The 13,769-nt window shown below is 39.4% G+C and overlaps 5 protein-coding genes, 1 long non-coding RNA gene and 1 other non-coding gene across 7 annotated transcripts; 4 read left to right on the top strand and 3 right to left on the bottom strand.

Moving 5' to 3' along the window:
* Positions 1 to 256: 256 nt before the first annotated feature.
* On the top strand, positions 257 to 1,257 carry LOC106424183. Its single transcript, XM_048776502.1, has 4 exons — positions 257 to 521; positions 598 to 688; positions 758 to 882; positions 945 to 1,257. The coding sequence occupies exons 1-4, from the start codon at positions 257 to 259 to the stop codon at positions 1,043 to 1,045; spliced, it is 582 nt and encodes a 193-aa protein (XP_048632459.1). The 3' UTR covers positions 1,046 to 1,257.
* Positions 825 to 1,335, bottom strand: LOC125607015. Its single transcript, XR_007338263.1, has 2 exons — positions 1,292 to 1,335; positions 825 to 1,227 (listed from the first exon to the last, which is right to left on the bottom strand). It is a non-coding gene; the product is annotated as an uncharacterized LOC125607015 (long non-coding RNA).
* Positions 1,336 to 1,474: 139 nt separating this feature from the next.
* LOC106439536 (polyol transporter 5) lies at positions 1,475 to 4,329 on the top strand. The gene is made up of 3 exons (XM_022716454.2): positions 1,475 to 1,753; positions 2,026 to 2,372; positions 3,154 to 4,329. Exons 1-3 carry the CDS (start codon positions 1,597 to 1,599, stop codon positions 4,228 to 4,230), a joined length of 1,581 nt encoding a protein of 526 aa, XP_022572175.2. The 5' UTR covers positions 1,475 to 1,596; the 3' UTR covers positions 4,231 to 4,329.
* A 195-nt stretch (positions 4,330 to 4,524) lies between these two features.
* LOC106439537 (ras-related protein RABG3f) lies at positions 4,525 to 6,518 on the bottom strand. Its single transcript, XM_013881011.3, has 7 exons — positions 6,291 to 6,518; positions 5,871 to 5,897; positions 5,684 to 5,783; positions 5,260 to 5,406; positions 5,102 to 5,182; positions 4,880 to 5,025; positions 4,525 to 4,800 (listed from the first exon to the last, which is right to left on the bottom strand). The coding sequence occupies exons 1-7, from the start codon at positions 6,341 to 6,343 to the stop codon at positions 4,734 to 4,736; spliced, it is 621 nt and encodes a 206-aa protein (XP_013736465.1). The 5' UTR covers positions 6,344 to 6,518; the 3' UTR covers positions 4,525 to 4,733.
* A 48-nt stretch (positions 6,519 to 6,566) lies between these two features.
* On the top strand, positions 6,567 to 6,640 carry TRNAT-AGU. The gene has a single exon. It is a non-coding gene; the product is annotated as a tRNA-Thr (tRNA).
* A 311-nt stretch (positions 6,641 to 6,951) lies between these two features.
* Positions 6,952 to 10,643, top strand: LOC106439538 (putative proline-rich receptor-like protein kinase PERK6). Its single transcript, XM_013881012.3, has 7 exons — positions 6,952 to 7,820; positions 8,397 to 9,029; positions 9,115 to 9,185; positions 9,259 to 9,335; positions 9,411 to 9,555; positions 9,636 to 9,797; positions 9,883 to 10,643. Exons 1-7 carry the CDS (start codon positions 7,064 to 7,066, stop codon positions 10,177 to 10,179), a joined length of 2,142 nt encoding a protein of 713 aa, XP_013736466.1. The 5' UTR covers positions 6,952 to 7,063; the 3' UTR covers positions 10,180 to 10,643.
* Positions 10,487 to 12,985, bottom strand: LOC106439539 (actin-2). Its single transcript, XM_013881014.3, has 4 exons — positions 12,784 to 12,985; positions 12,056 to 12,125; positions 10,966 to 11,973; positions 10,487 to 10,879 (listed from the first exon to the last, which is right to left on the bottom strand). Exons 2-4 carry the CDS (start codon positions 12,113 to 12,115, stop codon positions 10,814 to 10,816), a joined length of 1,134 nt encoding a protein of 377 aa, XP_013736468.1. The 5' UTR covers positions 12,116 to 12,125; positions 12,784 to 12,985; the 3' UTR covers positions 10,487 to 10,813.
* Positions 12,986 to 13,769: the final 784 nt, after the last annotated feature.

Here is a 13,769-nt window from a genome sequence, read left to right as displayed (position 1 = left end):
AAAATACTAATTCTCATTCTTATCTATGTAGCACATGCACCACAAGATCAAAGCAATTAGGACAACACCCTCGAACCTCATCCAATAATCGTTAGGATCCTTAGGGTCTGGCCCATCACAAATCACAAAAATAAAGATGCTTTCCTAGGGACAACTTTCATATGTCTTGACATCCAGGTTTGTCTAAAATTCATATTTTTAATTATTCCAACTATATTTCAAATGATTGCTTCTAACCACTAAACAGGAACAAAAAATGGAGGGGAAGGTACCTATTTCTACGTCTGACACAATGTACCAACGCTTCGAAGAAGGAAAAATTTATCACATTAGATATTTTAATCTCCTCCCCAATAACCAACGTTACAGGCTTACCGATCAACCATACATAATCAATATCAAAGAAACAACAACTATTACACTGATTCAAGAAAACATTGCACCGATTCCTTCATACATATTCCGGCCACAACGCTACACCCAGTTGATCAGCTTAGCAAGTGAAACCAACTTCCTACCAGGTAAAAAAAAAACAAAAACTCTCTCACACAAAAATAAATCCTAATTTTTTTCCAAACAACCAAATTATTCCTACAGATGTTGTTGGCCGCATTTGCCTCATCCAAGGAAGTGATTTATATAACCACTACACAGATTCAAAAATCATCATTGGATTACGTTTAGACAGGTACAAACTTTTTATTAAGTAATAATTGGTTTACAACTAAACAAAATCTAATACAATAATTATTTGTAGATCGAAATTGGTACGTCTAACTTTATGGGACAAGGAGGCATCTAATTTCAGAGAGTTAAATCGCATATCAACAAGGAAAAAACAAGTCGTAATCATCACAAGTATCATTCCACGGATACATGAAGGTAATAAACTAAACATAAACTTTACAAAAAACTAAATGCTAACAAATATTTGCCTTTTTCAGAAAAACTATCACTCACAGCAACACCTGGAACGCGCTTCTACTTTAACAACGAAATTGATATCATTCAACGCTTCCAAAAGAGGAATAAACTGCTATCCTAAGCCTCATAGCAAACACCACCAGTCAACTTTTAAAACATTTACGTTACCACTTCCTACATCAATTAAATTGTCACACACAAAGATTATTTTCTCATTCAAATATCGAATTCCTCAAAACTATTTATTATTCATACTTACAGTTGTTTTTTAAAAAAAAATGATCACCGTTTCGAACTTCTCCCCTGTATAAAAAAACAAAACTTAACTTATCATTTCAGAAACAAAAAACACACAATTTTAATTCACCTGATTTTTATTAAACATGTAATCCGCGCGCAGCGCGGACGCCGGCCCTAGTTACATATTAAAAGGAAACTGATGTATCATTAGTTGCCGTTCCCCTCTATTGATATTTATGTTTTGTCTCTAACGAAAGATGCCAATGTGATGCATGTAACTTTGGGCAGGCAGTGTTCCCATTGTATCGGACAATTTTGCCCTTTCCAAGAGACTCGTCTTAATACAAAACGTCTATTTAAGACATAGCTCTTGCCACAAGTTGTTAGTATACTCAGTCCCCACAACTGTCTCTCTCACCCTCCACATTCTAAATGACAGGTTTCACGCCGGAAAACCAAGCAGTCCCTTCGCCAGCACCGGCAACAAAACATGTACCGGAGTTAGGTCCGCAGGCTAAACCAAAGAGGAACAAGTACGCATTCGCGTGTGCAATCTTAGCTTCCATGACTTCCATCCTCCTTGGTTATGGTTAGTTTTCTGTTTAGCCTCTTTTCCCGGTCAACGCAAAAAAAAAACTGAAAAATCCAATGCTAATCATACAAACACTACATCCTTTATGTTCTGACACACATTCTTAACTAATCAAAATGATGTCAATGTTGTTGGCAACATAAATGGTGTATGGATGTTGACATCTGATTCGTATAGTTACAAACATCACTTTTGTCTAGATGTGTAATCATGTCGTATCATCTCGTTTGTGCAGTTGATAATCATATTTTCTTTTTTGTAATTTATAGATATTGGAGTCATGAGTGGAGCAATGATTTATATCAAGAGAGATTTGAAGATTAGTGATCTTCAAATCGGTATTCTCGCCGGAATCCTTAACATTTATTCACTCCTTGGATCTTGCGCCGCTGGTAGAACATCTGACTGGATTGGTCGGCGTTACACAATCGTGTTGGCCGGAGCTATATTCTTCGCCGGAGCACTCCTCATGGGGTTCGCCCCAAACTACGCTTTTCTCATGTTCGGGAGGTTTGTCGCTGGTATAGGGGTTGGTTACGCCCTCATGATCGCACCTGTCTATACCGCCGAAGTCTCTCCGGCGTCTTCTCGGGGCTTCCTCACCTCTTTCCCTGAGGTATATATATATATAATGAAATTAATATTAAAAATTTCTCAAGTTGCTAAATGAAGATTAATTTTCTGGAAGCCTAACGCCTAATAAAATTAATCAGATTCATTGGAGTGAGTAATTTCCTGTAATTTTTTATGATAACAATTAGAAATGGCCTTATTATATAGGATCTAATGACCTATATTTTTTTTGTTTGAAAATGATTCTAGGCCATGAACAATTAGAAAAAAAAAACAAAACTCCTTATTTTTTTTGTTTTTTTTTCTAGAAGTATGTTACTTTAGCATAAAAATCATTTTTACAATGATACCTGTAAATAAATTCAGAAAAGAGTTGTTAAATATATTTTTGATCTTAGTATATATCTTTTACATTTAGTGGTTTTTGTAACAAAATATAAACACATATATAACGATTTAACCAAAATATAGTTATTTTGGTAGGTTTGGTGCATGTTTTAGTTTTTAATTCTGGTCTAAAATTTACGTTACGTAGCAGAAAAAATCATTTTAATTTACTAGTAAACAAAAATTCAGAGCATAATGTCAAATGTATTTTTCAGTAGTCGACCAAAAGTAGTTTTTTGTAAAAAAATATTAAAAACAAACATCATTATCAACAAATCGTTGACTTTCGTTCATCATCTTTATAACGTTTAGGCCAAAATATAGATAGTTTGGTAGGTTTGGTCCATGTTTTCAAAAGAGATTATGACAAATTTAATTAATTTATAAAAAAGACAATAATATCTGACGTGACGGAATGGTTTTGCTGACGTGTACAGGTCTTCATCAACGCGGGAATAATGCTCGGCTACGTATCAAACCTCGCCTTCTCAAAGTTCCCTCTCAAGCTCGGCTGGCGATTCATGCTCGGCATCGGCGCCATACCTTCCGTCGTCCTCGCCATCGGCGTCCTCGCCATGCCCGAGTCACCGCGGTGGCTCGTCATGCAAGGCCGCCTCGGCGAAGCCAAACGCGTCCTCGACAAAACCTCCGACTCTCCCGCCGAAGCCTCCCTCCGCCTCGAAGACATCAAAGAAGCCGCCGGGATCCCCGCCGACTGCCACGACGACGTTGTCCAGGTCTCGAGGAGGAACAGCCACGGGGAAGGAGTGTGGAAAGAGCTCCTCCTCCGCCCCACGCCCGCCGTGCGCCGCGTCATGATCGCCGCCATCGGGATCCATTTCTTCCAGCAGGCTTCCGGCATCGACGCGGTGGTTCTCTTCTCGCCGAGGATCTTCAAAACCGCGGGGCTCGAAACGGATCACGAGCAGCTTCTCGCGACCGTAGCGGTAGGAATCGTAAAAACATCGTTCATATTAGTTGCTACTTTCTTACTAGACCGTGTCGGAAGACGACCGTTGCTTCTAACTAGTGTTGGAGGGATGGTGCTGTCTTTAGCGGTTTTAGGGACCTCTCTGACGGTTATAGACCAGTCGGATAAGAAAGTGATGTGGGCCGTGGTGTTGAGCATCGCGACGGTGATGACTTACGTGGCCACGTTTTCTATAGGAGCTGGGCCTATCACGTGGGTTTACAGCTCGGAGATATTCCCGTTGCGGCTGAGGTCGCAGGGGTCAAGTATGGGTGTGGTGGTGAACAGGGTGACGAGCGGTGTGATCTCGATGACGTTTTTGCCGATGTCGAAAGGGATGACCACCGGAGGAGCGTTTTATTTGTTCGGTGGGATTGCGACGGTGGCTTGGGTGTTTTTCTATACTTTCTTGCCGGAGACGCAAGGGAGGATGCTTGAGGATATGGATGAGCTTTTTAGTGGGTTTAGGTGGAGAGACTCCAAGAGTAACAACAAGAACTCCAGTTCGAATCCTGAGGTTGAGATTGGATTAAACAAGCAGTGAGGCTTTTTTTAATAGGATTTATGGGAATATGGCATACAAAAGATGTATAAATTTGATCCGATATGTTACTTGAATGAAATAATATGTTTTCTTTATAAACCACAAAGAGTTACTCATGTTTTATGATATCAATTTTTCTTAGATAAAAGAATTGAAAATATTGTTTAATACACAAATTAGATATAATTCAAACAATTATAAAAAACATTATAAACTGAAATTAATTATGCAAATATCAAATAAATATAAAGTTGCTTAGAAAATGTGAAATAGTTTAATTTTAAAACAAACACATATTTAAAATAAGTTTTTATATAATGAAAAAGAAGGAACACTGAACAAGTAGTCCATGGATTTGAAGGGTTCTTTTTTTCACACAAAAGAACAAATTTACAGCATGTAATAAACTTTACAGATAGCTGGTGAAGAGAGGGAATGAGAGGAGACACCAAAACACATTGTTGAACTCAAAAGCAATCTTCTCGGAGAGAGACAAACCCATTTTAGCATTCACACCCTGAAGATCTCGGTTGATTGCTTGTCCCAACGTCGATTGTGTCTGGCAAGTACCTAAAGAGGACAAAAGAGAGAACGTCTGAGACCAAACTCGTGATTTTGAAACATGTATGGAACTGTTTTGAAAACTTACAGCTCTTCCTCTTCTCCGGTCTTCAGAGCATTCTTGGCAATGCACTGGAAAGCTTCTTCCACATTGGTGCCTTCCTTAGCAGAGGTCTCAAAGTAGGGAATGTTTCCCTTTGAAGCACACCAAGCTTTAGCCTTCTTCTCTGAAACCTGTGTGTCATCAATGTGTGGAAGTTAATGTTACATTACATCTCAATGGAAAATTAAGTAGGCTTATCATACATACCACTCTGCTGTTTCCACCGTCCACGTCGACCTTGTTTCCGATAAGAACAAAGGGAAAATTCTCGGGATCCGATGGACTAGCCTGTAAAGGGACAGTTAAACTCTGAGTTAATGCTTTGCCTATTATGAGGGGTGAGAACAAGGTTGAGGTTTTGGAACCTGGATGAGAAACTCTTCTCGCCAGGTGTTGAGGTTTTCAAATGATTTCATGGAGTTGACATCATATACAAGCACACAGCAATCAGCACCTCGGTAGAAAGCTACACCAAGGCTCTGGAACCTTTCCTGTCCAGCTGTATCCCATATCTGTAATAATAACCCACACATTGATAAAAAAAAAAGATAGAAACAAGTGAGCTTTGTTCAAGCAAAGAAGGTAGAGCTCCAACAAATGTGAAAGCTTGGCGACTGTGGAGTGAGACACAAGACTTGGGACAACTTAGAGCTATCCTTCTTTAGTCAAATTAGCGTTTTCTAAGCTAGTCTCTCATCTAATAGTCATAAACTCTCTACTGAATATAAATACAGCACCACTCTGTTGACAAAAGAAGTAGTTCACTGATAGAGAGCGACTAGTAAGAACCTGTAAAGTGAAAAGACGATCTTCAAACTGGACTTCCTTAGTCAAGAAGTCAGCTCCAATGGTGGCCTTGTACTGGTTGCTGAACTTTTTATTAACATATCTAAAAAGTTATCATCATGTTAACGCAAAACAAAAGCAAAACTAATTTGACTTAATTCTTATTTTATTTCAGACAAAAGTAGGATACTGGTTCATCAAAGAGGTTTTCCCCACCCTGAAAAATACCACAAGTCAGAAAGAGTCCAAGTTGGTTTCACACTCAAATAAACATAACAAGACACCAAGTTTCATGTAGTCAAATCAGATGCAAAGCAAGCCTGGGATCACAAGAGTTTGGAAACTACATGTTGATGAGACAAAATGAAACGTAATAGTAAACTGATAAACAATCTATAGACAAAAGATCGTGTTGAAGTAAAGTCAAGTAGCTAGAGTCTACGATTTTGAGACTAAACCTCCATACTCAGCAGCCAAACTAAGAGATGAACCGATCATATCTAAACCGGAAGAAAGGAATATAATACTGATTAAATCGCGAATCCGAAATCACCAGTTTAGAACAAATAAAAATATTTAAAAAAGAGAGTGTCTTTGGAGATAGCTAAACCCGCTGTCGCCGAGGATGATGACTTTGAGGAGAGTGCGTCTACGGGAAGGCATCTGTATCGCAAGTAGATTAAATGATCAACGGAGAGATTCTACGATCGATCTCCTGGTGTTTTCTTCGCTTTGTGCCCTCCCTGAAGCTGTTCCTGATCTGTATTGTAATTCCTCAGGCAACTATTATTTTATTATTTTGTATAAAAACAGAATATCCTAGATATGTTCCTCTTATTTTCAATATCTGTGTTGTTATATATAGTATGATTCTTATCATCAAAAAGCTCTCGTAGCTCAGTTGGTTAGAGCACCCGTTTAGTAAGCGGGAGGTCTTGAGTTCGACTCTCAACGAGAGCATATATGTCTCTTCTGTTTTTAATATTTTTCCCCTTTTTTGTAAAAAGTTCCCTTGTGTTTTCACGTGTTATTCACTGATTTATCTATGTGTTCCTTCTTTGGTAAACAATCATTTTATGTTTAATCACATGACTTCTTCACTGTAATTTTTCTTTTTCTTTCAAATTTAGTTGAAGGTTGCATAATTTGCATGGCTGTATTTTTTTATTTTTTCTGAGCAAGCATATGGCTGTGTTAATAACCAAATATAGCCCCTACAAAAGAAGAAATCAGCAATTCAGAACCAAAAAAAATGACAGCATTCTTAAAAATAGAACTTGGAAAGGAGGTTTTGAACCCATCTCTCTTAAGAGGTTTTCTTAAGAGAGAGCTTCAGGAGAATAAATAAAAGAAGAAGAAGAAAAAAAACACCCAAAAGAGATTATGGCGGAGGGGCAGTCCCCGGAGAATTCACCGCCGTCTCCTACGCCTCCATCTCCTTCCTCCCCCGACAACACCCAACAGCAATCTCCTCCGTCTCCTGACTCCTCCTCCTCCTCCTCCTCTCCTTCATCTTCACCACCAGCTCCTCCTCCGCCAGATAATTCCTCATCCTCTCCTCCACCTCCTTCTTCAGACTCACAACCTCCACCTTCGCCACAACAAGAAAACAACAACAACAACAACAATAACAATGGTGGAAACAATGATAACAACAACAATGGTAATAACAATGGTGGAAACAATGACAACAACAACAATGGTAATAACAACAATGGTGGAAACAATGACAACAACAACAATGGCAACACAAACAATGGTGGAAACAATGATAACAACAACAATGGTAATAACAACAATAATGGAAACAATGGAAATAACAGCAATAATGGCAACAATGGTAATAACAACAATGGGAATAATAACAACGGAAACAACAGCGGAGGAAGCAACAATCATTCGCCTGCTCCTCCTTCAAGAAACTCCGACCGTAACTCTCCTTCCCCACCGAGATCCCTGGCTCCGCCTAGATCAAGCGGTGGTGGCGATGCACCGAACACGGGTGCTATCATAGGAATTGCGGCTGGTGCTGGGTTGTTGCTTCTTGTTATGATCTTGTTCTGCGTCTGTTGCTGTCGCAAGAAGAAAAAGAAGAACCCAATGCCGTACTACGCAAGCAATGGTTACGCCACAGGCAAAGGTAAAAACCATAAATGGTCAAACACCAAGTCACAAACCTTACCCCTAACCCTAAGCCTAGCCTAGGTTCCATTTTAGAACCATTTCTTGTGTGCCAAGATAACTGAATTAATAACATAACACAATGAAATCTTCTTACCTTCAACCACATTTCAAAGTTTAGGAGTTTCATAATCTTTTGACCAAGCCTTTGATTTTTGAATATTTTGTATATTTGTGGAAAACCCCACTAGATGTTCTTGTAATCCAAGAAACAAGGTTAAACAAATGCCATACTACGCAAGCAATGGTTTAGCCACATGCAAAGGTAAAAGATAAATGGTCAAACACCAAGTCATCAATCTTAAACCTAACCCTAACCTAGTTTATGTCTTAGAGCCATTTCTTGTGTGTCAAGATAACTGAATTAATAACCTAACTCAATCAAATCTTCTTACCTTCAAACCACATTTCAAAAGTTTTGGAGTTTCATAATCTCTTGACCAAGCAGATGTTTCTAAATATTTTTACATTTTGTGAAAACTCCATTACTTGTCACCCAAGAAACAAGGTTTAAAAGTCTCTGCTTTGTTTATAGGTGATCAATACCAACAACAGCAACAACATTACAATAACCAAAGCGAGCACGTTATGAACTTGTCTCATCAACACCCTGGATTAAACAGCAACAATAACTGGATGAATTCACCGCCGCCACCACCACCACAGCCAGTTTCAGGCGGTGTAAACAACGGAAACAGCAGCGAAATCTACTCAGGTCCATACGGTCCGGCTCTACCACCGCCTCACCCTTCAGTGGCTCTAGGTTTCAACCAGAGCACATTCACCTACGACGAGCTAGCTGCAGCTACTCAAAACTTCTCTCAAGCGAGACTGTTAGGGCAAGGCGGGTTCGGGTACGTTCACAAGGGGATACTTCCCAATGGGAAAGAGATCGCTGTGAAGAGTCTTAAAGCAGGAAGCGGACAAGGAGAGCGAGAGTTTCAAGCTGAGGTGGACATCATTAGTCGAGTTCACCATCGGTTTCTTGTGTCTCTTGTTGGTTATTGTATTGCGGAAGGACAGAAGATGTTATTGGTTTATGAGTTCTTGCCTAATGACACACTTGAGTTTCATCTACATGGTAAAAGTGGTAATGTTCTTGACTGGCCTACAAGGCTCAGGATTGCTTTGGGATCAGCTAAAGGACTTGCTTACTTACATGAAGATTGTAAGTCAAAACGAAAAAAAATAATAAAAAATTATTAGATCCTATTGAGGTTTAACTAGAGATGTGATCAAACTTTTGTAACCAGGTCATCCAAAAATCATTCATAGAGACATCAAAGCTTCAAACATTCTTCTTGATGAATCCTTTGAAGCCAAGGTACGTTTGCTTGTAATTTTAAATCACAATGCCTTCAGATTCTTTATTTATAACTGGTGTTTTAAATCTTTAGGTTGCAGATTTTGGGTTAGCGAAGCTATCTCAGGACAACGTTACACATGTGTCCACTCGTATCATGGGAACTTTCGGGTAATAAAGAAACGTGAAACTAACTGATGAAAGCTGTTCTTGATTTCTAATCAAGAATCTTCTATTCTGAATCAGGTACTTGGCTCCAGAGTATGCGTCAAGCGGGAAACTAACAGACAGATCAGATGTTTTCTCCTTTGGAGTGATGCTTCTTGAGCTCATAACCGGACGCAGACCTGTTGATCTCACTGGTGAAATGGAAGACAGCTTGGTCGACTGGGTCAGTACCACATATAATATGTTATAACCTTTGTATCCTAATGAATGATCTAATAAAAACTTTGTTACTTTGTTACACAGGCAAGACCCTTATGCTTAAACGCAGCTCAAGATGGAGACTACAGTGAACTAGTTGATCCACGGCTCGAGGGCCAATACGAGCCTTATGAGATGGCACGAATGGTGGCTTGTGCCGCTGCAGCCGTCAGACACTCAGCTAGACGCAGGCCTAAGATGAGCCAAGTAAGTCTTTACATAAAAATGAACTATATCACTAATGGGCCCACTCCAAAGCAAATGTAATGAGTTGCTCAATGATTCTAAACAGATTGTGCGGGCCCTGGAGGGAGATGCATCGCTGGAGGATCTAAACGAAGTGAAACCTGGGCAGAGCTTAGGGAGGGGTTCGAGCTCGGACTATGACTCGAGCACTTACAGTGCGGATATGAGGAAGTTCAGGAAAGTGGCGATGGATAGCCATGAGTACGGTGCAACCAGTGAGTATGGGAACACGAGTGAGTACGGGCTTGACCCGTCTTCCTCGAGCAGTGAGGAGATTCATACAGGAGGAGGAAGTGGAGGAGCTAACAAAAACAACAAAACAATTCCTAGCCGAGAGCTTTGATTTAGCTGTTAGTTTCAAAACAAATCAACTTCGCTGTGTTCTTGTGTTCTGTTTCCTGTGACATTGTTTTACAACTCTTGTTTTATGTCAGATTCTGACCGTTGGCTACATTTGTGTTTGTGTCTGTATGTTTCTGTTTTGTGGAGAAAAAATTAAAACTTTTGATTGTGATTTAACTGATTATTAATGCTAAAATGTATCTGCTCATCGTTTCTAACTTCAGATTCCACAAGTGAGACATTTGATGTGAACAACCCCAGATTCAAAAGTGTCCACCTTTTGATCTTTTAAAGGCAAATCAATAAAATCATATCTCAATACAATACGTATATTAACAAATGCAAAGAGTATATCAAGCTTCTTCTTCCCAGTTTTTGAAAAAGAAATTACAGAAAAATAGAGGCACCACTCAGAGCTACAAAACAATGGGACTAAAACGCAAAACGAAAGCTGTTTCTTGAAACGCAGACGTAAAGTAAAACCCAGAGAGTTTTGTCACACACAAGTGTATAGAAACGATAACAAAAAAAGAAAGCAAATGAAACAAACAAATGGAGAAGCAAATAGAAACAAAAAAAAAAAGAAACTTTGATCCCATTCATAATACCCAGCTTGTAGCCTTTCCCTTAAGAGCTTAGAAACATTTCCTGTGAACAATCCCTGGACCTGCCTCATCATACTCAGCCTTTGAGATCCACATCTGATGACAAACAAACATATAAAACAATCAGCCATTGATCAAATTTACAAAATTAAAAAATGAGAAAAAAAATCTAAAAAATCTACCTGCTGGAATGTGCTGAGGGAAGCAAGAATGGAACCACCGATCCAGACACTGTACTTCCTCTCGGGAGGAGCAACGACCTTAATCTTCATGCTGCTTGGCGCAAGTGCTGTGATCTCTTTGCTCATACGGTCTGCAATCCCCGAGAACATAGTTGTTCCACCACTGAGCACAATGTTACCGTACAAGTCCTTCCTGATATCCACGTCACACTTCATGATCGAGTTGTAAGTCGTCTCGTGGATTCCAGCAGCTTCCATTCCCACGAACGAAGGCTGGAACAGGACCTCTGGGCACCTGAATCTCTCGGCACCGATGGTGATCACTTGCCCGTCGGGTAGCTCGTAGTTCTTCTCGATGGAGGAGCTGGATTTGGAAGTCTCCATCTCCTGCTCATAGTCGACAGCAACGAACGAAAGCTTCTCCTTGATGTCTCTTACAATTTCCCGCTCTGCTGTCGTGGTGAACATGTAACCTCTCTCGGTGAGGATCTTCATGAGGTAATCAGTGAGGTCACGACCAGCAAGGTCGAGACGGAGGATGGCGTGTGGAAGAGAGAAACCCTCGTAGATTGGCACAGTGTGGGACACACCATCACCAGAATCCAGCACAATACCAGTAGTACGACCACTGGCGTAGAGGGAGAGAACAGCTTGGATAGCGACATACATAGCTGGAGAGTTGAAGGTCTCGAACATGATCTGGGTCATCTTCTCTCTGTTGGCCTTTGGGTTAAGAGGAGCCTCGGTAAGAAGAACCGGGTGCTCTTCAGGAGCAATACGGAGCTCGTTGTAGAAAGTGTGATGCCAGATCTTCTCCATGTCGTCCCAGTTGCTCACAACACCATGCTCGATAGGGTACTTCAAGGTGAGAATACCTCTCTTGGACTGTGCTTCGTCACCCACGTAGGCGTCCTTCTGGTTCATCCCAACCATGACACCATGATGCCTTGGCCTACCAACAACACTAGGGAAAACAGCCCTGGGAGCATCATCACCAGCGAAACCAGCCTGTACACACAGATCATGAAGCCATCAAAAGAGAGCATTCCAAAGATCTGATAAAGAGAGTAAAGAGAGACAAGTAACTAACCTTGACCATTCCGGTACCATTGTCACAGACGATGGGTTGAATATCATCAGCCTCAGCCATTTTTTATAAGCTGCAAAAATATAAAAAGAGTTGGATACTGTTAAATAAAATTAGATCAAATCAAATAAAAATAAATCCAAACGAAATTCAGTGCTATTGATATCATAATTTATAAATCCTAATTTAAATCAGGTGGATTAATTAATTAATTTGATTTAAGTAGATTTGGAGAAAAGTATTTGCTAAAAATACAAAAAAAAAAGTTAAAATATCCTAACATTAACTAAAATATCAGATATATAAATAAGTAAATTTCAGTTAAAGATTTACAAATCAATTAAATAGAAATATATCTCTGAGAATAGCTTTCTATATTGAATGTATGAGAGGCTACAAAATCCCCAAATCGATAAGATAATATTGCAACTTCAAAATAACACATAACGTGACGGTTCATGTTTAGATTCTACTGCTCAAGCTTCATCTAAACCCTTAACAGTTCAGATCTCTATTCTAACAATCATTTCCACAAAACAGTGAATCTGAATACGGATCTCTCTATCCCCCTATTGAGATCCAATCCAAGATCACTAATCGAGCTAACGATGATCGGTCAACTGAACTTGATTCTCCGAATTAGTAGCTCGTAGATCCAAATCTAATCAATTCCAGATCTCTACGAGGCTCATAACAACGTATAGATCCAAAACATACAAAGTTTTCTTTACCTTGGACGAGAAAGATTCGAAGAAGAAACAAGAAATCGATACGATTCCGATCTCTCTCTCTCTTCTCGCCGGAGATAGTCAACGGCCGATGAAACTGTGAGGACGACGAGACGATTCGAAGAAGGAGAAATGAGTTGAATTTATATAGGCGGCTTTATCTTTCTTTTCCGCCTTTCAAATAATAATAATAATAATCGACAGAGACGAATCATATCGACCACAGGAAAAGATAACGTGACCTGGCTGTCAGACAGCCTTTACTGTTTAATTCCCCCTTTTTAAATTAATTAATAATATCAGCCGTTGGATTAATTAAAGCCTAATTTGTTTTTGCTGAGATGGCTTTGTCTGTGATCGGCTCAGCGTAAAATGACAGCTCCATTTTTTTTAATACTATTAACTTAACCGAGTCAATAGAGGCAACGATGGTCGTGGTTGGCTTGTTCAATTTAGATTTTCACAAAATTCGACTTTATTAATGTCATTTTCTATTAGGATTAGAATCGTGTTGAATCATTTAAAGTAGGAATAAGTAATAGATCAGACCGTGAATGAATGTGATTTTCATGATTATGTGTTATGTCGATTATTATTAATATTCCATCGTATTCGTGATTAATGTATTAAATAGTGGCTACTAAGTCGTCAAAGTAGTTGTGGATTAATATTGCTATTTTGTATAACATGATGTTTGGTATATAACTTATACAATATAGGTATATGTTGAGTTGAGACACCATTACATTGAGTCTAGCCATTTTCTTGTGCCATGTACTTCTAACTCAAAACTCTCTTACATGAACGTGCATGGGCTTTCAGTCGTTCTTAGCTTTCATATCCTGGAATAGATTTAAGCACATGCACTTCAAAATTATGGATTTGATTTAATAAAAGTGGTGAATGGTGACCACCTAGTTAGGCTACGAAAGGAGAAACCGAGTACATGTATTGAACCCCACCTAGTTGGCTAGGTTACAAGCCGAGTA

Source organism: Brassica napus, chromosome A3, assembly GCF_020379485.1.
Source record: "Brassica napus cultivar Da-Ae chromosome A3, Da-Ae, whole genome shotgun sequence".
In the NCBI taxonomy this organism is placed as follows: domain Eukaryota; kingdom Viridiplantae; phylum Streptophyta; class Magnoliopsida; order Brassicales; family Brassicaceae; genus Brassica; species Brassica napus.
The sequence above is the reverse complement of the archived record's forward strand: the minus strand, read 5'-3'. Positions and strand labels throughout refer to the sequence as shown.

Coding starts and splice junctions, on each gene's coding strand:
- LOC106424183 (XM_048776502.1), top strand. CDS start 257: ATGGAGGGGAAGGTACCTATTTCTACGTCTGACACAATGTACCAACGC. Junction 522..597: donor TGAAACCAACTTCCTACCAG/GTAAAAAAAAAA, acceptor TTATTCCTACAG/ATGTTGTTGGCCGCATTTGC. Junction 689..757: donor ATTGGATTACGTTTAGACAG/GTACAAACTTTT, acceptor AATTATTTGTAG/ATCGAAATTGGTACGTCTAA.
- LOC106439536 (XM_022716454.2), top strand. CDS start 1,597: ATGACAGGTTTCACGCCGGAAAACCAAGCAGTCCCTTCGCCAGCACCG. Junction 1,754..2,025: donor TTCCATCCTCCTTGGTTATG/GTTAGTTTTCTG, acceptor TGTAATTTATAG/ATATTGGAGTCATGAGTGGA. Junction 2,373..3,153: donor TCCTCACCTCTTTCCCTGAG/GTATATATATAT, acceptor TGACGTGTACAG/GTCTTCATCAACGCGGGAAT.
- LOC106439537 (XM_013881011.3), bottom strand. CDS start 6,343: ATGCCTTCCCGTAGACGCACTCTCCTCAAAGTCATCATCCTCGGCGAC. Junction 5,898..6,290: donor ATCATCCTCGGCGACAGCGG/GTTTAGCTATCT, acceptor GGTATTTTTCAG/GGTGGGGAAAACCTCTTTGA. Junction 5,183..5,259: donor GAGAAGAGTTTCTCATCCAG/GTTCCAAAACCT, acceptor GTCCCTTTACAG/GCTAGTCCATCGGATCCCGA.
- LOC106439538 (XM_013881012.3), top strand. CDS start 7,064: ATGGCGGAGGGGCAGTCCCCGGAGAATTCACCGCCGTCTCCTACGCCT. Junction 9,336..9,410: donor CGTATCATGGGAACTTTCGG/GTAATAAAGAAA, acceptor ATTCTGAATCAG/GTACTTGGCTCCAGAGTATG. Junction 9,556..9,635: donor AAGACAGCTTGGTCGACTGG/GTCAGTACCACA, acceptor TTTGTTACACAG/GCAAGACCCTTATGCTTAAA.
- LOC106439539 (XM_013881014.3), bottom strand. CDS start 12,115: ATGGCTGAGGCTGATGATATTCAACCCATCGTCTGTGACAATGGTACC. Junction 11,974..12,055: donor ATGGTACCGGAATGGTCAAG/GTTAGTTACTTG, acceptor CTGTGTGTACAG/GCTGGTTTCGCTGGTGATGA. Junction 10,880..10,965: donor CCCTCAGCACATTCCAGCAG/GTAGATTTTTTA, acceptor GTTTGTCATCAG/ATGTGGATCTCAAAGGCTGA.